The sequence below is a fragment of the Pholcus phalangioides genome, unplaced genomic scaffold (genome assembly GCF_987345545.1).
Source record: "Pholcus phalangioides strain wild (caught in Gottingen) unplaced genomic scaffold, Ppha-v1.0 ptg000024l_1, whole genome shotgun sequence".
NCBI lineage: Eukaryota > Metazoa > Arthropoda > Arachnida > Araneae > Pholcidae > Pholcus > Pholcus phalangioides.
In genome coordinates this window covers 9,677,071-9,699,665 of record NW_028301616.1, presented here as the reverse complement: position 1 = coordinate 9,699,665, position 22,595 = coordinate 9,677,071, and the positions used below count along the sequence as shown (strand labels likewise).

Below are 22,595 nucleotides of genomic sequence, written 5' to 3'. Positions count from 1 at the left end.
CAAGTGACCCCAGGCACACTTTCAGATCACCCGGATGGCTCAAGGCACATTTCCAGATGACTCAAGTGACCAAGGCACATTTAAAAAAAAAGGACTCAAGTGACCCGTGACACACTTTCGGATCACCTGGGTGACTCGATTCGCATTTCCAGATGACTCTAGCAACCTGCAGCCCTTTTTTGAGATCACCTGATTAGCTCGTGTAATATTTGCAAATTACTCAAGTGGTTCGTGGCGCATTTTCAGATGACTCAAATGACCAGGGCACATTTCTAGAATGACTCAAATGACCCGTGGCACACTTCCAAATCACATGGACGACTCACGGCGCATTTCAGGGGAAAACTAGCAACCTGCGGCCCCTTTTGAGATCACCTGAGTGGCTCGAGGAGCATTTTACGATAACTCAAGCGGCCCGGTGGGCGTTCCCAAGCCAGTGAAGTGGCTCCGCGCTTCGTAAAAGGTTGAAGTAGTGTATCACGAACCTCTATATTTCTCAAAAGAAACTGCGAAAATAAATGCCTTTAAATTCGTTCGCTACGACCCAAGAGTTGATAATTGCATCCGAATGCAAAGATTTCTCAAAAGATTTTTATACGGAAAGAGGAAACCGTATTATATAAACAAATACATATACGTATATTTTTTTTGGAATACAATTTTCTATCCCATAGTACCACGGAATTATACCCACACGGATCTGTGCAATTTTCTCACGGTGGATGAGTTTCGTAAATTGGAAAATCGTTCGAGCGTTTGATACGTACAAATATACTCATAGAAATGTTTGATACGTATAAACACAGTTGGAAGTAAAAAAACTATCTAAAGCATACAAATAAAATACAGGGAAAAAAACGGAAAATAACAATCGATTTCGGTGCATTGTCGAGCGTGGCACTGACATTACCGAAAAAAAGGGAAAAAATGACATTTTAATAGCACATCTTCCTTCAGTGACTAGAATTCATCCTCCATGCAAAGTATATGCAATATATACATATATATATATATATATATATATATATATATTACGGTAAATGTTATGTGATAAATCGGTTATTATACATAAATGTCCGGTTATTATGCATACTTACCAATCATCTTGATAAGTTTGATAAATGTATCACTTTTACCGGCGAATCTGCACAATATCCACAAGCGTCGTCGTTAAATTTGATAAATACTGAAAACATATATTATCACTTTACTGGTGATCATGCATAATACCCAAGCGTCGTTGGTAGATTTGATAAATACTGAAAACATTATCACTTTACTTACTGGTGATCATGCATAATACACAAACGTCTTTGGTAGATTTGATAAATACTGAAAATATTATCGCTTTTACCGGCGATCATGCATAATACCCAAGCGTCGTTGGTAGAGTTGATAAATACTGAAAATATTACCAATTTTCTGGTGATCATGCATAATACCCAAGCGTCGTTGGTAGATTTGATAAATACTGAAAACATTATCACTTTACTTAATGGTGATCATGCATAATACACAAGCGTCTTTGGTAGATTTGATAAATACTAAAAATATTATCGCTTTTACCGGCAATCATGCATAATACCCAAGCGTCGTTGGTAGATTTGATAAATACTGAAAACATTATCACTTTACTTAATGGTGATCATGCATAATACACAAGCGTCTTTGGTAGATTTGATAAATACTAAAAATATTATCGCTTTTACCGGCAATCATGCATAATACCCAAGCGTCGTTGGTAGATTTGATAAATACTGAAAACATTATCACTTTACTTAATGGTGATCATGCATAATACACAAGCGTCTTTGGTAGATTTGATAAATACTAAAAATATTATCGCTTTTACCGGCAATCATGCATAATACCCAAGCGTCGTTGGTAGATTTGATAAATACTGAAAACATTATCACTTTACTTAATGGTGATCATGCATAATACACAAGCGTCTTTGGTAGATTTGATAAATACTAAAAATATTATCGCTTTTACCGGCAATCATGCATAATACCCAAACGTCGTTCGTAAAATTACTAAATACTGAAAACGTTATCGCATTTACCGGTGATTATGCATAATATCCAAGCATCGTTGGTCGAATTGATAAATGCTAAAAATTGCCACTTTCATCGGTGATTATGCATAATACACAAGTGCCGTAGCTAAATTTCATAAATACTGAAAAAATTATTACTTTCACCGGTGATTATGCTTATGTGGTTTACGAACTTCGAAGCGTGAATGCGAGCCAATCTTTCCGTTGGAAAGTCTCGCCACAGAGAGCAACAGTCCTACAACGATACAATTATTCAATCATTACACTTCACTCACAGTTAGAAAAATTGGCGGCGGATGGCAGCACTTCGCATAAAAATCATTACACAGAAAGAGTCTTCACGTCAGGTTCACAATACATACATGCACAGCTTCCAGCATGGTCCAGGTCTTCTTCGACCGCCTGTTGAAATCTCTTTATTGAGACAGAGCGGCGGGCCATGATCTGCTTAAGAGTTGGAGGAGGAGGTGATTATGAATAATACCCGAATGTCATTGGTAATTTTGATGAATGCTAAAAAGTATTTTTTTAGTATTATCAACCGCTTTTACCGGTGATTATGCATGACATTTAAGTGTTGTCGGTAAATTTGATAAATATTATAGAAAATTATCACTTTCACTGGTGATTATGCATAATACCTACAAATGTCGTTGGCAAATTCGATAAAAAAAGTTGAAAATATTACACAATATATAAATAAATACAATATAATATAAAATAAAAAATATTAATATAATAAAAAAATTGAAAATATTACCTTTTACCGGCGATTATGCGTAATAACCATACAAGTGTCGTTGGTGAATTTGATAAATACTTGAAATTTATCGCCTTTATTTGTGATTATACATAATGCCCTAATGTAATTGGCGAATTTGATAAATATGATAAAACTCCAAATGAGTCTATTATGTGTGATGAATATAGTCGGACCCGTATATAATGATAACAAATTTAATGTCGTACCCCGATATAACGACACAATACATGTATGAAGGTGATTTTTTATACAATACATGATTTTTATAATTGCATTTTAATTGGGTTGCTGTATAATATGTTTATAATATATGACATCCATCTTTTTCTCAGCCACCTCGTTGGGCATTTTGCCTATTGTGGCCTTGTATTTGTATTAATTATCATGAATATAATATACCACATAGTACTATTTATCATGTTTACCAAATACGCGATTATGCATGATCACCGGTAAAATTGAAAATTTCTTGGCACCTAAAAATTAAATTTACCAATGACACTTGGGTACTGTCCATGATCGCCGGCCAAGATCAATTTAGGGAAATTTATCAAATTTACCAAAATCCTGGGTGATTATGCATGAAAAGCGGTTATCTATATTAACCGGATTCAGGACATGTACCAAAACATATATATATGCGGAGAAATAGAGAAAACATCGATATATCGATGTAGATATTTCAACTATTCACGAATTTATTAGACACCCTGTATAGAAAAATATATATTATGTATGCAAACAACTATAGACTATAAGTAAAGACTATAGTTGTTGTCTATAATATATAGACTATAAGTATAACTTATATTGGCTATAATATATAGACTATAAGTATAACTTATATTGGCTATAATATATAGACTATAAGTATAACTTATAGTCTATATATTATAGACTATAAGTTATAATGAATTTAATTAAGTGGTTTGAGAATGTAATTTGATTTTAAAAAGGAAAATCATAGGATTTTGCCAGTTTTGATTTTTTGTCATACTATTTTTCTTTATATTTTCAGGTATCTTGCATCGTGTATCTAGTGGGAGAGGTAAGATAATACGAACACCAATTCATCTTTATTTGTTGTAATAAATACGACGTTACTTAGCTCATTTACCAGGTTGTGCAATATGGTGAACCGATAATTAGGGGTCATTCAAATATTACGTCAGCGTCGATGGCGGGGAGCGGGGTTTCCGGGTTTGGGGTCGTTCAAGTAATACGTCAGCAAATTTTTAGCCATTTTGACCCCCATCCCCTTGTCAGCAAAATTTCGTCAGCACTGCCCCCACCTCCTAAGGGGCCATTCAAATATTACGTCAGCATCGAGGGGGGTGACGAATTTGCTGACTTTTGATGGCAGGTGGGGGAGGGGGTGTGAAAGTTGCTTACGTCATCAACCCCCCCCCCCCTTTTTGAAGATATGAAATATTCTAAGCTGCTGACGAAATTTTGCTTACGGGGGGGGGGGGCGGGAAGGAGGGTAAAAAATGGCTGAAAATCTGCTTGCGTAATACTTGAATGGCCCCTAACGCATGTTGGTGGGATCAGAAACGTACGCTGAAGGGGGCATGGGGGCTCGTGCGATCCCCCTCAGACGAAAAAAAAATATTTTTAATGCAAATTTAAAAAAAAAAAATTAAAATTTCGAAAGAAAATGCCGTTATATGTTATTATAATCGATTTCTGTCAATTTCAATGCTATTTAAAGGGTAAGAACTCAAAATTTATCTTTAAGAAATTCATTGCGACCCACCCGCATGGTGAATGTGGGCCTGAAGGTTATCTGATGTGGCTCCCCCTAAACCTAATTTTGTAAAACTGAACTAAGCGGCACATTTACAAATCCCTTAAATGACCCGTGTCACACCTTCCAGAGCATTTAAGTGGCTCGTGGCACATTTTCAGATCACTGAAGTAGTCCTCTAAGGTCACTTTTACAGCCAAAGATCACTTAAGTAACCCACGGCACAGTTCCAGAACACTTAGACGATCCGTGGCACATTTAGAAAACCCTGTGGCACAATTTTAGAGCACTTAAGCGACCTCCAGTGTGGTGCTGCATCACTCAAGTTACCCGCGGAACATTCTCAGATGACTTAAGTGATCCGTGGCATAATTACGGATCACTTGAGTGACACGTGGCGCAGTTCCAGAGCACTTAAGTGGCCCGGACACATTTCCAGGACACTTGAAGTATCCGTGAAACATTTAGAGATCATTAAAGTGGCTCTGTAGGGGACTTATCAATAGGGAGTATGTTAGTTCAGGGGTGCCCAATAACTATTGAAAGGGTTTTTTTTCCGTTTTTGGACACCGATAAGATGCCATTAAGAATATTTCATATATTCATAAAGGATGGTCGATGACGTAAGCATTATCCAAAGCCCCCCCCCCACCACCCCTTTTCACCAAAAGTCAGCAAATCGGAAAACCCTCCTCCCTCCATCGACGCCGACGTAATACTTGAATGACCCCTTTCCTGACTTCTAATGACAAGATGGGAGGGGGGTTTGAATATGATGCTTAGGTCATCAACCACCCTTTATAAAAATATGAGTTTTTCTTAATGGCATCTTACTGGATGTACCAAAAACGAGAACCTTCCGCTATTGTTTGTGAGCATCTCAACTAACATTCTTTCTATTAATAAGTCCTCTATAGAACCACTTTAGTGATCTCTAACGGCTGTATTCACCAACACAGTTTCAACTGCAATCGCAGGTTAAACGATCAGCGATCGACACGGATTGGTTAAAATCCTTAATTTAACCAATCCGTTTCGATCTTCAATCCTTCCACCTGCAATTTCAGTTGAAACTGTGTTGGTGAATACGGCCGTTAATGCCTCGCTGATACTTCAAGTGATTTAAAAATGCGTCCGGGCTGCTCGAAGGACAATGGAACTGTGCCGCGCGTCACTCAAATGATCTGTAAGTATGCCGTTGATCACATAAATAACCTGGGAATGTCCCGCGGATAACTTGAGTGGTTCGGAACTGCACTGCGGGCCGTTTAAGTGCTCCAAAACTGTGCCACAAAAAGCGCGTGTCTAAATGTGCCTCAGACCGCTTAAGTATTCGGAAGGTATTTCCTTCCGAAATTTTAATTTGTTTCTAAAAAATTTGTTTATCATCGGGGGCGGGGGGGAAGGTTGTGGCATAGCGAAACTCGTGCCCCCTCCCCCCTCCGTGTACGTCTCTGATCCCAATATTCGTTAGGAGGTGGGGGAAGTGCTGACGGAATTTTGCTGCCAGTGGGGGGGGGGGGGGGGTTAGAAATTAAAATCTGCTGACGTACTACTTGAACGGTCCCCTCGTGGCTATTAAGGAAGATTATGAATTATTCTTTGCCTGATATAATCACTGAAGGAATTCAACGAAGGGAAAAAATAAATCAAATGCTAACGCGTTTGGACACAAACAATGGGTAACGTCTTCAGAAGAATGAAACCACAATCACGCTGGCCGACGATACCACTTGGGTTTGGTTGCCAAATTCGCACTCCAGGTTGCACAGCTGAAACATACGTCCGTTCAGTCAAACGTCGTGTGGTCAGAATGAAGTTGAGTGCCTGTATATAATATTAAAGCACAAAATCAGAGCTTTGCTTTTGATTTCATGCAGACCCTCAGCTCCATTCTGACCACACGTAGTTTGACTTGAACAGTCGTATTTTTTCGCAAAGCAAATGGGAGTGAGAATTTTGGTAACCGCCTTAAGTGGGATCCTCGGTCGGCAGGGTCGTGGTTATATTTATTTTCTGAAGACCGCACCCATTGTTTGTGTCGTAACGCGTTGGGAATTTCATAATTTTTCCTTTTGTTTGCCTTTTTTTCGTTCAATTCCTCCTGTAACTATAGTATTCAAAATTTGTAGAATGAAATAAATGACCAGCCGTTATTTGCGAATGTTCACACAATAATCACTTTGATGGGTCTTTTTTCTAGACCACCATGACCATGACGATGACGACGATGACCACAGCAAAGAAGATGATTACGACGATGACGGCCAACCGGATTATTGCCCGAAGAAGAACGGGATGTTCCCGAACCCGAACGACTGCACGTCTTATTACCAATGCGTGGACGGAACACCGAACGTGATGGCTTGCGCTCCGGGACTACTCTTCGATCCCAAAAAGAAAATGTGCAACTTCCCCGGGCAGGTTAAATGTCATAGTAAGTTGTGAGACAAGTAGAAAATTGTTATGACTGGTATTAAGCAAATTCGATTGTATCAGTTATACGGGCTGCCCCCAAACTGTTTGAACCGCGAGCCGTTCACTTGAGAAACATATTTCCAACTTCTCCCTCTTCTTTTGACCGAACATGCACCTCGTACACATTCCTCTGAGAAATTTCAAACGAATCGGCGCATGTCGGAACGTGTTGTGTGAGTGTATGTATATGCATTTCGAGTTTTAATGTTATGTAAGTATCATGTTGAAGGTCCGCCTGTTCTCTACGGACTTTTTCAAACGGGCTCGCGCATTCGCGCCTTGAAGTTCGAAAACCGAGGAAAAACAACTGCAGCTAGTCACCACTGAAGTACCAGGCAGGGTCCTGGCTTTGTCCCGCTAGGGATATAAGACATTTATTTAGCTGAGTTGGTCCATGCTGGAGAGGCTCGCTCTAGCCACCACAGTGCGTCAACGGGGTTCGAACTTAGATCCTCACGATGAGAGTCCAGCATGATGCCCACGCAATCGCATAGCGGCTCATAACTACAAGATTTGCACTTATTTGCAAATAACGTATTCAAAACAATTTTTGAATACAAACAAACACTCAAAACAATGAAACAGGGACTTGTGCGTACTACATCTTCCTATTAATCAAATGGGCTCCTGTTCACTTTTTATGACTAAAAAAAGTCATTTAAGAAACGAAACCATATATTTTACAATTATAATGTTAGGAAAGGATGACGTCACTCTCCGCAACCAAACGAAGGTTTTTAACAAGTGGCTGTTGCGAAGATTAATTTTAGGAAAGAGAGAAAATTCAACTGCCTTTGCGGGGAACCAAACCCACGTCCTTTCACTTTCCGGGTGAACGCCCTAGACCACTAAACTACGAAGGCAACGAATCTCTCAATCATTCCTTGGAGCTCTTATACACTGAAAGGTACCGTACATGGACGGCCGGACCTGACTCGGGCCAAGCTCACAACTGCTGGCGCTGCCACCAGATGGTGACTTATGAAAGGATGACGTCATTCTCCGCAACCAAATGAAGGCTTTTAACAACTGCCTGTTACGAAGATGGGAAAGTGATTACCCGGAAAGGGAAAGGACCTGGATTCGATTCCCCGCAAGGGTAGTTGAATCTTCTCTCTTTCCTAAAATTAATCTTCGCAACAGTCAGTTGTTAAAAACCTTCGAATTATAATTCACCGAGATATTAGATTCAAGTTTTCATTAATCATTTGCCAAGTTTTAAGTATTTATCATAGATTATTGAGGGTATGCTTCATACATTACGAATTTAATGCATTCAACTAATACCAAAAATGCATTAAATTACGGCTAATTAAATGCATTGAATTAAGTCCAATTAAATACAGAGTGAAATATAAAATTAATTGTCATAATTTCACTATCAAATGATTTATAACGATTATTGGTGTATGTGTCATTCAACTCGAAATAATTTCGTCGCAGATAACGAGAGTATTGAACACAATAACGAATCGTTTCATTCAAAAATTATTCATAAAAACTATTTTCTGGAAAACAGCAGCAAAAGAAAAAACTGTCCAAAATGTACCTCTTCTGCGTAAATTTTGAAACTTTAGCTATGAAATATCTTTTATTATCTTTTACAAAACAGAGCAATTTCTTTTTTGGCATATGATATGTAGTAGCATGTGCATCGACGTGTGAAAGTCCAAAACTAATTTTTTCAAAAAATGGACTTTCTACATGATTCTTGAAAAAAAAAAAAAAACTGTAGTGTATAACTTTTATGTATATATGCAGTATAATTTGAGTTTAAACTTAAAGTATTATATGAGAGCTTCATGTGGATGGCAACCCAAACATCACGCGAAATTGGAACGAAGGAACCGAAAAAACTTACTAAGCAAAATAAAATACAGTCCTCATAGAAGTTTTCAAAAATTCGTAGTTTTACATATGCAATATCTCGGTGAAAAATTAATTCAAAAACATGGAATTTTTCGTAAATAACTTCTGCCAGTACCACTTATATCTACTAATTGAAGATTTAACGCGTAGAAATATTAATAAAAGTTATGTTTTCTTATTTCTTTCTCCTATACGACCCGTTGAGAAATTCGTGAAATTTTAAATAAACCATTTGGAAACGTTTTGTAATCGAAAGCGTGTTTCTTGAATCAACGATTGCGAAGATAGTTTCTGTTTAAACCTTTTTTTTTGGCAAAATAGTGTCTTTAAAAAAATGGTTTTCCAAATTTATCAAAATGCAGTTGATTATGTATTATTTTTATTGTATGTGAATGCGACATAATATTTATATATTTTATTTTATTCTAGGCCCCTGTAGAGGTAGAGATGGTCTCTTTCCAAGTCAGCACCGCTGTGACGAGTTCGTTCTCTGCAATAATAATAAGGCGAAGAAATACCGCTGCAAGAAAGGACTCTACTTCGATGCTAATCTGCAAGTCTGCAACTACAAAGATGCCGTCATATGTACATTGCGTAAGTATAAACTATATACTTCCTGCACCATAAATTTATGGCGACGCATAAATAAATACGTGAACACAATACGAGCTGTGGCAAATAAAACCTCGAGAGCTGTTAGTTTTGGCTAAAAGAAACAGAAATGTTTCTGGTGGTCAGTTATTCATAGGAAAGTATGGTGGGTACACTCTTACATTCTGCAAAGGGGCTCGTGCATTTACATTGAGGTGTTTTGTTTCCAGTTGATCTTATGCGGCACAAACTATATACAGTCGTACTACATACCAGTACACGGGGTATAAATACATAATATAAATATTCTTTCATAGGATCCAAACTAAATAAATGGGTTAGTTAGTTACTAACGAAATAGATCACAGCAGATACAAAAGTTTTTTGTGGTCGCTTTTGAACATGTTACGTTTTGATGTTATCAAGCTTTCTTTAGGGAGCCATAGAAAAATCATCTGTTCCTTTCTCTCTCAATTCTTTCTGTAGTGCAGAGTTAACCGAAATTATCGACGAGTAAACGAGGGTTTAATAACATTTTTGTCTAATGAAGTTAGATGGGATAGAAGAAAAATGCCAACTCTTAACCGGAGTGACGACTTACCGAGAATTTACTGTATATATATGTGAATAGAAAGTGTTTTCGTATTTCATTTTTAATGTTGTGTAAAGGTGTACGCAGCATTTTCTGGGGGGTTAAATTTTTCCCCTTATGAAGGGAGGGGGGTGTTACATTTTTTCCTGCAAAATAACACTATAATCTCAGCTCAAGTGGGGGGGGGGGGTGGTTAGAATCCCAACCTCCTCCCCTGTGTTTTGCGTACGCCAATGATGTTGCCTTTCTCTAGAGAGGAAGGAACTCCACACAATTCTGAAAATCGTTTGGTTCTTGTCTACGTAGCATTTTGAGAAAACCTTATTGATCTCTTCAATCAGTTCAGACATCCACCATTACAGGGTGTTTTCCCCTTAAAACTGTAGTGCTTACACAAATTTTTTTGCAAACGTGTAACCAAATTCATCAAGCTACATGGAAGGGTATCAAAACACATTGCGGAAAAAATTGTTACTAGCGTCATCTGATGGTGACACTAATTTTTAAACAGATGCGTATTTTAGCAATGCTTTTAATGTTTTCATCTTTTTTTGTGGAGGAATTTATATTGCGAGTTGTCTTTTTCATAAAATTTATTACAGATGGGCTTAATTTTAGAAATATTTCATGCACTCAAATATCGATTAATAATAATTTTTTTTTTTTAGTTCTGTTCTGGTGAGCGAATTTTGTTCAGTTTTGGTTTCGGTGATTTTGCGTGTCAGAATAGACTAGTTTTGTTTTTAGCGACATCTATCTTTGACTTTGAATATTACTTTGTATTTTTACATGCGTATGAAATCCGGTCACTGTTTTTTCACTTTCTATCGTTTCTTTTATTCGAGGAATCAATTTCTCCACAAGTTACAGAATACTTGATCATTTTCATAAATTGTGCATCTTATAAGACAAAACGGATATCCAGACCAGAATCAAATTTTTACCCCCATGCCCAGCTCAAGGAGAGGCTGATAGTGGGATTAAGAACGGGCCCAAGACGAGCCTATGAAGAAGGGAAAAAAGTGGATGTCAGTAAATGCGTGCGTGTAAGTGAGAAAAAGAAAAAATTTTGTCTAATCCGGTAGAAATTGGTGAAATTTTGGTCGGAGACACGAAAAATGCCGCCACAACACTTCTTTAAGTCTGTGACGTCACAGCAGGAGTTCCCCCATTGGTCCAAACTGCAGCTTGCTCCCCATTGGCTGAGGAGCACTTTCACTTGAAAAACATGATACTAGTCGAAATTATCGATTGTTCAGGGTGGAAATTGGGGAAAAAACACCAGCTCTTGCGGGCTGTAACGCAAAAAACCCCAAAGTTCTTGAAAATTAGTCCTTCTTGATCATTGACAACGACTTCTCGATGACCGAAACCGCTTTCCCAACGCTGGCTTGCAACCGCTGAACGAGTTCGGTTAGGCTTAGCTCGCTGTTGGCCCTCATAAACTTCATAATGAAGGGCTGAATATCTGTAGCCAGTTCGTCAATTGGATCGACGACGCTGTCCAAGCTTGTACCCGGTGAGTAACTAGGAGATGCATTTTTCTTTGAGCAGTTACGCTCCTTTTCAATTTTTTTTCCCACATGGGTTGGGGTTGCGGCCGCTCTGTCTTGAATACGTACCTTAGGCTTGTTAGAAGGTCCCTGATTAGACTAAGATAAGGGCTTCTTTTTCGGCTTGCTTGTACTGCCTGCTGTACGGTGAGAACCTACATTTTCTGTAATTCGCCGTATGGAACAGTAAGCAGTTCGTGCACTGGGGTGTATCCTATCCGCGTGCATTGGGGCACAGACGGGACGGGTGTGGGAGAATACACTTTACGCATCTCTCCGGCGCCTCACATCCAGAGCTGTGGTGCCCCCATCTTTGACAGCGGTAGCAGATGATATTCTTCTGTGCATTTCTGTTCTTGAACTTCTCGACCCTTATATGTGATGATCTATGACCTTTAGGTCCAGGATCCTCGCCGACTCCGGGACTTGGGGAAGGTCCAACTTCCAAATGGGTAGCTTCCTCCCGTCACGACGTCGTCTCAGCTGCTGGACCTTGGATACCTGAAAATTTAAGTCCTGTAATGAGAGCAAAATATCCTCGTTAGAGGAGTCAATTTCCAGGCCCTTGATGACGTATGAGTCAGGTTTGTCACAATCCAAGAGATATGTGTGAAAGACAATGTTATTTGCCTCACAGTAACGGGTAATGAGGCGGTGATCATTAGCACACCCTGGAATTACCGTGACTCTGCTGTTCACGATCTTTGCTTGAAAACCAGAGGGGCATATGGCATCCAAGTCTTTGGAAATTCTTCTCCAATTTCCCTGACTGGAGATGTGAACTGGGGTATCTTCCTTCTTTGACCTCGATTTATCACGGCCGAGGGAATTGGATCAGCGATTTTTTCGTCACTCTTCGCCGCAACTTGATCTGGTACCACTGCAGGCTGTTCCAGAGGCTGAAGAGGGATGGTTAGATCGCTTTCACTTGCTTCAATTGCTCCTGGCGAAGAAAACGGGACTGGAGAAAAAATCGCAGAAATTTTTTAACAGGTTACGTCTTCATTTTCGGATTCTTCTTCCGGACGATGTTACATGAGTCCTCATGGCAGACAGTCGTTAGAGTCAGGAAGCTCTCAAAGACATAATCAGAGAGCCTTTCCTTATCCTTGGATGTCTCCAGGTTCTTCATGTGACTTGGAATCTCGAAGGCCCTCCTGAACAGTAGATCGTCCCTGCATGTTCTTCTTGTTTGTGGAATGTCCGAGATGATGACGGCATCAGCAGATAGCGGCTTGACAAGACGCAACACGGATTCTACTATGTCCGTCTTTTCTTCTACGGCTTCCTTGGCATCTGAATCTTGATCAGCAAAAATCTTGTATTTGCGTGATAATACTAGCCACGATTAATCTTGTGACTTGGAATTAGCGATTTGTGCAGATAGCAGCAGTTTAAAATTCTGTTAGCCATATTTCACTTCAATATTTTACAGGAATTACCTTTCGTTTTTGTTTTTTTTCAAAATCGTATATAGTGAAATATCGGTTAATAAGATGTTTCTTTGGACTTCATGTGCCTGAACCAATGAAATAGCATTTTAAAACTTGATGGCCGTTGCAATGTATTTCGTATTGTTTTGAAGGTTGGAACATGGGCTGAACAAATCTATTGTCCGACATACTCAGGGCATGTAAGAATTTTGACCGGGTATACTTTTTTTTGCAAAACGTTTCAGAATCAGGAAATTTCAGAATAAGAGAAGTTCTAATCTGCTTACTAACAATTCTGTGGTCAGATGGCAAAATGTCACAAGTCACTTTTCCCAAAAAATTGAGTTGTTCGCATTCTGGTATATCGATCGTCAAAATTTTGGAAAGTGACAAAATTTCTTCCATCTCTTCCGGTTCACGAGGAACCAACGGAGGCAAATTGCAATAAATCAAAAAGACACAGTATCGCATTCAAAATATTGTTTACAAATTTGCTCTCGTGAAATTTTGAAAAAGTGACATTACATTTTGCCATCTGAGCACAGAATTGATTTAGATATAAAATTTGCCTGCAATGCTCAGAAATCGGGGGATTAAAGCAAACGGCCTATGTTTCCGACATTAGGGTTAGGACAATCAACTCATTTTTTTTCACTCAAACTATTCATCGTGAGAGCAATCGGACAACCGCTTAAAAGGACCCTTCCCCTTTGTGGACTCTTTAACTCGTTCAAACAGCCCTGAACGGGGACACGCCTGTCATTTACTCTTTCTTATGAGTAGTTGTGAATAGTTTAATTACTAAGGGTTGGGAACCAATGGCTTGAGATATTGACAAAATCTGAGATGTGTTGATGTGGTGTTATGTTTTCGAAGAACTGTCATCTTTCCTAACCATGGAGATAGAAGTAGCATAATTTGCAATTTTTGTAATCGTAATAACTTGTTTGTGGATCATAAAAGTGGCTATAGACCAGGGGTGCACACAACCTTTTCAGTCCACGGGCCAGATATGTCATATTGCTACCACTGGCTAACCGGAAACTGGTATACACGATTTTTTCAAATAATTAGAACATCCCAGAAATTTACGACCGTAGTTCATGAAATGAACGTTAGAAAGTCAAAATTACAGTATGGCTGAAATTTTCATTTCCATCTACTTTGTGGTTTTCTTGAACACATCGGCGCCAAAAAAATTGCATAAAGTATATTGAATGTTTCTTTAAGAGTCAAATTACGTTTTCCTCTGTGTTTCAAAAAATTAGAATATCCGACTTAAAACGGATTATTACATGCATATTTTCATGCAAATTTACATCAACCTGATTGAATAAGTATTGTATGCCTTTTTTGATTTATTTAAACGTAGAACAGTTCAATTCTCGTATTACGGGTAGGAAAACGGGACGTGTCTGCAATCGCAAAATCACATGCGTATTTGCTTGGGCGATATGTGAAAACGCGTGCTGATATCGTACGAATGCATTGTATTCTATGGCCATCTTTTTTCTTGGCAATGCATCTTATGCATCAAGACTTATCAATTGATAATTCTCCGGCACAGATCTTGATTGGACCTGAACCATCAGTTGATCGCTATTTCGACAGAAGCTGGTTTGATCAGCCTTTCTTTTTTTTCAGCTCGGCTTCACAATCTCTTTTGATAAGATCAGTATCAGATGCAATCATCAGATATCACGAAACACCCCCCCTCCCTCCAAGTACCACCGATATATTCATTAGGGGTCATTCAAGTATTACGTCAGCATCGGGGGGGGAGGGAGGGGGTTTCGGATTTGCTGACTTTGATGACAAGGGAGGAGGGGGAGTTTGAAGGTTGCTTACGTCATCAACCACCCTTTTTGAAGATATGAAGCATTCTAAGCTGCTGACGAAATTTTGCTGACAGGGAGGGGGGGGGGGGCAAAAATGGCTAAAAATCTGCTTACGTAATACTTGAACGGCCCCTTATGTTCGATGAACATTGCCGATGCAATCTGCATTTTCCAAGCAGAGTCTTCAGCCGTTGGGACCAAAACATAGAGACCAATGGAAAGACTTTTCTGGATGGAGGCTCTCTACCTTTTGGTTCCAGATATAAAAAATTTCTTTCTAGATGGCAATTTCATTTGCCACATAATAAGGAATCCCGATTTCTCGTATTTTTATCGATGTAATATGGTCAACCTAGGTATATATCGTGTTGTTGTTGTGTGTACGTATTGACAATTTTCTAGTGGAACATTTTTCGTGGGTTGGATGGAATTAATTGGCAAGCCCCATTCGTTCCACTGGGTTGAAGTTGTCTGCTATAATCTCCTGCTATACACCCGCGTAGTTTGGAGTGAAAACCTCTATTTCAAAAGTGATTAAGTCACTAATTCAAAATTCAAATTTCTTTCTGTATTTATTAGAGAGAGAAATTAAAACATATCTATTTTTCATTTTTTACAGCATCTTCGTTTTGTTGTTCTCTTTTAAGTGAAAATCGAATTTTATCTTAATTTGCTTATTTTGTCTTTTTCCGTGAACAGCCGGAAGCAGGAAGTACCACGATGACGACGATGACCACGACAGCCACTCAAAAGGTAAATACAAAAATAAGAAACGTAGGAAGAAGAACAGGAGAAAGAAGAAGAGAAATCACGACGATGACGACGACGATCACGGCCATGACGACGATGGCAGTTACAAAAAAGACCACGATGACGACGATGGCCACCACGAAGCATACGTGTTTGTAAAACACGGCGAAGGGTCTGAGGAAGTGGGTTATTCCATGAGTAATAAGAAAAAGGGCTCTTCATCGAAGCCTATTAAACCGGGCCAGAAATACTCTGGTGGGCCTGGCAGTCCGTACACTGTCTTGGACAGTTCTGGACGCCACGGCGACTCGCAGGAGAGTTTCGAAGCGAATCTGAGGTCCGTTTGTCCAAAGTCTCGGGGACTTTTCCCCCACAAAGAACTCTGTAATGCATTTTTTCAATGTTACGACGAGGAAGTGTTGTTGAAAAAATGTCCAAACGGACTGTTATTTGATACCGAAGAATCGAGGTGCGTCCATCACAGTGAGGTTTTCTGCGGGGATCGAAGTTTGCCAGAGGATTTCTAGCTTCTATAAATGTTTTTAAGCAAAATATTACAATTCTGAACTATTCCGAATGAAGGCCATCGAAAAGATTGGAATTCGATAACTCTTCGATCACAAGCATACAGGTGCATAGGAGAAAGCGCAGTGTACATTTATTGTCGTCATATCATCATACTATATATACTTAGAGTGTTTCAGAACTCTACAGTCGAAATGAGAGGTAAGATAGATACTCAAGACATAATTAATTTGCAATGGAACTTAAGGTCGTAAATTCAACGTATTTCAACATGGAATTTAAGCCATTGGCACCAACAAAGAGAGGGAAAAATCTCCAAAGTAATTCTGAGAGTAAAGGGGAAAAAAAAATTTTCATGCCCACTTACATAATTTCGTTGGAGAGAAAAGGTTTCCTCCATAACTGCCTATAACTGGAAGCAATATAACTGTGAACCCTCACCTTCTGTGTAAGGTTGCCATTTTTGGCGACTGATGAAGGGGGAAAATTCTCATATCTCCCATATAAGCGGACTATGACCCTTGGACTAGACCTCAAGGAGGAGAAAAGGGAGCCTTAGTAAGCTACTGTTTCGTACAATTTCTGATTGGCATAGTTGGTGGTCTGTCTTGTCTCAAATATTAGTCTTCTCAGAAAATAATATTTCATAATTACCACTAGAAAATGTTGATAGTGGGAGAAGATTTTTTCTCAAAATTTCAGAACTTTAGATAGTACCATATGATGGACACTGATGGTAGCACATTTCTAACAGAACATTCAGAAAAAATAACTCTACTGATTGGTCAGGAGCAAAGACTTTTTTCTCGTTAGGGTCAAGCACCCTGGGTTCCATTGGGAAAATTGTTAGTCTTGACTTTTTCTACCATCCCTCTCATTTTGGTGGTAGAATTCTAAGACACCTTGTAAGATTTGGTAATATTCATCCATATACTATGCATATTATTCATCTTTCAGATAATTTATAATGACGGTAACCATAAAAAAAATTACATAATTTCTCACACTCAAAGTTGAATTTCCTATAATTTGCTGGATAATTCACCTTCCCCCCCCCCACCACCACCACCACCGTTGATATACTGTCCAATTTAAGAACGTTAACAGCAACTGTTGGTAATTTATTGACTTAATTTACTTCGGTTAGACGCAATTTGTTCGTTGCAGACTTATTGTGAGAGCGTGTGCAGGATAATTAAGAAATTACTCTGGCTCCAATGAGCAAGAATTTCATTAAATTTACTTGTCGTTGGAAAGAAAAACAAATGTTCAGCAAATCCGTGTCTTATTTTCAAAAACAGAGCTCGATAGAATGGAGTCGAAGAAAGCCATTTTCCCTAATAAAAAAGAAGAATCGCAAGTCGAACAAACATGGATTCTTATGGATTAACGGAAAACACGCGATCGTTTGTCCCGTTATTATTGGATTATATATATTTCTATAATATCCTGTTATTTACTTGAACAAAAATTATTCGATCCACTTCTGAAAGAATCAAGTATTTTCCTTTCTTGGCTGAATATTTAAACAGAGAAATTCAGCATCATTCGTAATATTTCCCGTTACTTTTCTTTTTTTTCGAGTATAAATTTTAAAAATACGTCAGAATCGTGATTATTTAATTATTTCAGCGTGGTATACAGGGTGTCCAGTAAGTGCTAATGCGGCCTTTATCTCATAACTATCAATCGTAGAAGTATAGTTTCAATTTAAAAAATGCTCAAATGGCGTTCAAAAACCACCTTGTACCAGTTTTCAGAGTGAAAATATAAGTGTGTAACAAAGTAAAAAAATTTAACTTTTATACCGTCCCTTTATCCTCTAACTTCTTATTGGGAACTGTTTGCCCTGTATCTCCTGGGGCGCCGATAGAAAAATTCCATGTTTGAAATTTCAGTATTCGATAAGATGCTTCAATTTAAAAATCGGAGAAAAGTTATGTCCTTCATTTATTATGTCCTTTTTCAACTTTTCTCCGATTTTAGAATGCGAATATCTCAGCGATTATTGCGGTTAAATACGTGGGTGTGTTTTTTTTTTCTCAGAAGAGACAGGAGGCAACAACTTTCTGACTGGAAGTTAGAGCACGGGGGATCGTATAAAAATTTAGATTTTTTTTTATTTTGTTACACACTGTATTTTACTCCCGAAACTGATACAGGGTAATTTTAGAACGCCTTTTGAGCACTTTTTAAACTGAAACAATACTTCTACGACGGACGGTTCATGAGATAAAGTCCGCATTACAATTTACCGGACACCCTGTGTATTCTGTTTTACTCAATTGTGCATTTGAAATTGCTTTGGTCATCTTCTCAAATCTGCAAGAAAACATTTCCATAGATCATATGAGGTTCCTATCTATCTACATTTTCTTAGAAAGGAAGACGGGGGGGGGGGGGGATGTTCCAATTAAAAAAATTAATGTTTAAACGCAACTACCTGTTGTACATTCTCTAGACATTTTATGGATTCTAATTTTTCTTCTCGTGTTTTGTAATACAAGCTTCTCAAAAGAAATTGAGAATCTCTCATTTTACTTAAACTTGTCATATTAATTGAAGTTAATTTTGTCATGGTCCTCATTAATCATTATAGCAGGGGTTATTACCCCCCCCCCCCTTGTGTTGCTCGGGCCCTTGCAGCAATAACAAAAAGGCACCGACTTTTTCTGCCTATAAAAGCAGAGCCGCAGACCTCTTTTGCCAACAAAATAAAGGCCCTGACACCTGCCTATCAGTCCACGGACCCATTATGCCTATGAAATGAAAGCTATGGATTTCCCACGGACCTATTATGCCATCAAAACACATGCTACCTACCGCAATTTAAATATAATATTCAGTAACAAATGAGCTAATTTTTTCCTCTCATACAAGCTTATGGACTCAATAAAATCTTCCCATTGAATTAATGAACCTCCTGGTAAAAGAAACCCTGCTCTATAGGGTTTATTGGAGGAGGGTAAGTTATATATAGAACATTTCGTTTGGCAACCCTTTCGAAATCATTTCACGATACCGTATAGTATATATACCAATATGGTGGTGTATATATATAGTATATACACCAACTATACCCTAGAAGGAAGAAATATTCTATCTGGTTCTATAGTGTAGTGGCAGCCCACTCATCCAAAATTCGAGAAGGTGGTGGGTTCAAGTACCCGTAAAGGCAGAGGTGAATTTTTCTTCTCAAAAATGTGTATCTCTACATAAATAGCTAATTTAGCATACATACAGACCTAGCTATACTTTTATTTATAATGAAAATTTCATATATAAGACGTCTATCTTATTCTGTCATTAAACGTTCATTTTAAGTGCTTCTTCGTGCATTTGAATCGTCTCCGTTCCATAATTTCAAATTGAAAAACTTCTTATAGGGAAAAAAAAAAAAAAAACTAATTTTATTTTCCTTCTTTATAATTTTTTCTTATAAATTTTCTCGACTTTTCTGTCAATTTTAAAATGTTATACGTGCTTTTTATTCCCGTCGGTATCTATTCAATCGCTACAACATCCTGACAATGACGGATGAAGACACTATTTTCTCATTTATTTTTCTGACTAAATAAGTTCGTTTTTTGCTTTAAAATTTCTTATATCCATTCAATGATTTTGATGCATTTGTAGAATGTTCGGTTTTTCATGGAGGGAAAATATTTAATAGCCTTTTTATGTTTAAGTCTTACCGTTATTCACGAAAATATATCCATTGAAAATTATGAATGTATGGATGTTTTTTTATCGATATTTTCTGTCGTGTTTGACGACGAGTCGCGATTTCCTTCAACCTGGTTAATAGTACTTTTATGTGTCTTGTCACTATTTCCAAATATTAATATTAAATTTAAAATTCGTGTTTGAAATTGTTTTTAACTTGTTTTCAGGATATCAATATGATTTGTATGATTGAATAAACTGCGCTTTTTTTCCTACTCATCTGTGTGCTTTGTGTGTAATTATATGATATTTATCACAAACTTAAAATTTACAGCTTACAAACCACCATAATTTCTAGAGGAAATAACTACATCAAAAGCGCCGCGAGAACGAAAAATCGGCTAATAGTATCTGAATTTTGCCTGAATAGCCGTATCGCAAGTATGCGCCGAACCTTTGGAAGATTTTTAGATAAAATCCTAAAACTGTTCGACAGTGTTCCTTTCCAATAGTCTGAAAGAGCGCTCGACTTCTTAATTCTACTCTAGCCATCTCATAACGGCATTGACTAGGTATCTCGCTTCCTTAAAAGCATGTTATTTTAGTATTGACAAGTCCAGATATTTTGTAATGTTTATTTTTCCCATTGGAATGCTTTTCTCTATACCCCTCACTTTGTGCACTTGCTGAAAATTCGAATAAGATCCATAAATTCAAAAATAAGAGACATCAACAGGGTGACCAGACGTCCCGATTTTTCGTTATTTAGCTTACTGTCGGCGGATAATACGTATTTTATCTGTTAGAAAATTCAGGTTTTTTTTCTGTAATTGATTCAATTACATTAATTATCTAATAATTAATTTCTATGAATTCTTTTACTTATTGTTTAATGTCTTTTTCGGCTATGACTAATATTTAAAATACAGTATTAACTCTGGATTCATTTTTTAGAAAATTAATTCAAAAACGAAACTAAAATAAAGTTACTATTTTTCAACATTTTCTGAGATTTGTAAAAAATATTCATTAAATAGTTCTTGACTCTATGGGGGCAAGGGCGAGCGCCACCAATCGAAATATGCAATATTGCTCCAATGCCGGAAAATGCTCGAAATTCATGAAGTTTTCGCAACTTCTATACCATAATATTGTATTCAATCAATCCGTTGAAAAACTATCCGCATCAACATTTTTGATTAAATAATGAATTGAAGAAAACTTCGAGGAAAAAATTGGGAAAATTCGGGATGGAGAAAAAAAAGTTGAAATTTCCCCTAAAATACGGGACAAAATACGGGACGTAGGGTCACTACAATTTATGAAATCGCCTTTCTCAAAAGCGAGCTCTAGATCCGCCCCTGGCCACAACAACTATACATTAATGTCTCTTTGACACTTTACTGAATTTTCTGACGTGTTTCCTGAGTAGTGTGCGTTCACGACTGTTTCAAATACAAATACAACGCCACAACAGACAAAATGCCCAACGAGGTGGCTGAGAAAAAGATGCCCATGAAAATATGGATGTCATATATTTCAAAAATACAGCAACCCAATTAAAAATGCAATTAACAAATATAAACAATATATACACGTGATAAAATATTATGCAATGGCCATAAAATGTATTTATGGTTGTCTTATCCTAAGTATGGATACAACTTATTCTAAGTATTCTAAGTGCAACATGCTAATAACACGAGGTGTCAATGTATAAACAGAACCACGAAATAGTTCAGGTAAAAGATATTTTTCTCAACCGAAACGGAAAGCGAGTATGATCGCTTTCACCACATTTCACCACTTCGCTGGGCATTTTGCCTGTTGTAGCGTTGTATTTGTATTTGTATTAGAAGTCGGAAGATGAAGCTTCAAAATATTGGTAAATTCATATTTTTTTTAGGAATTGAAAAATTCAATTTTCGTCATTATGTTAATTTTCCTGAAAAATCAATCAACGTGTTGTAATTTTTTTTTTCTATCTCGCACCCCCCAATAATGCTCTCCCGCACCACTGGTTGGGAATCACTGATATAGAGGGAGCTAACATTTTCAATAAAAGTAAAAATCTCACAAAATCTGTATAAATGTCAGTTTCATGAAATATCTTGAAATTTTGGAAAAAGATCGCGAAAATGAAAGATTTTTATTTGTACAACTAATTAAAAGTTTTGGATGCTATAAAAAAAAAATCCCCCCCCCTCCGCGTACGCGTTTCAATCCCGTATATACGGGACGTCTGATATTCATAGCCCTGTCGATGATGTTTCACTCATTTCGGCACCTTTGTATCGAAGTAGTGTGATAATACATTGCAATTTTATACTCCAATGTCTCCCAGAGAAAAGTTTCTAAAATGTCTCGGTTATTATTAATAGATCCGTGTTTTGTCCCAGTTTTCAATTAGGAATTCCGGGATTTATCCCGGTTTCTCAGGTACCTCATCTGGCCACGCGGACAGCGGCTTTTATCTTATCAACCATTCATTGTAGAGGTATGATTCCAGTTTAAAAAATTCTCAAAAACGAGTTCAAAAATTACCCTGTACCAGTTTTGAGAAAAAATACAGTGTCACAGAATAAAAGAAACCTAAATTTTTATACGGTCCCCAAACGTCCAATTAGAAAATTGTTGCGCTGTCTCTCCTGAGGGCAACAGAAAAAAATTCCATGTTCCTACGTGCAATATTCGCAAAGATATTTTTGAATTTGAAAACCAGAGAAAAAAT

General features: G+C 37.7%; 1 protein-coding gene across 1 annotated transcript in view; it reads left to right on the top strand.

Annotated features, from left to right (window-relative positions):
* Positions 1-16,633, top strand: part of LOC149068707 (uncharacterized) — a 29,216-nt gene extending 12,583 nt beyond the window's left edge. The window contains exons 3-6 of the mRNA XM_089251107.1: positions 3,841-3,870; positions 6,773-7,006; positions 9,346-9,510; positions 15,623-16,633. Coding sequence (XP_089107233.1) covers positions 3,841-3,870; positions 6,773-7,006; positions 9,346-9,510; positions 15,623-16,200 — 1,007 coding nt within the window. The 3' untranslated portion in view covers positions 16,201-16,633. The remainder of the gene's footprint in view (positions 1-3,840; positions 3,871-6,772; positions 7,007-9,345; positions 9,511-15,622) is intronic.
* The last annotated feature ends 5,962 nt before the right edge of the window (positions 16,634-22,595 follow it).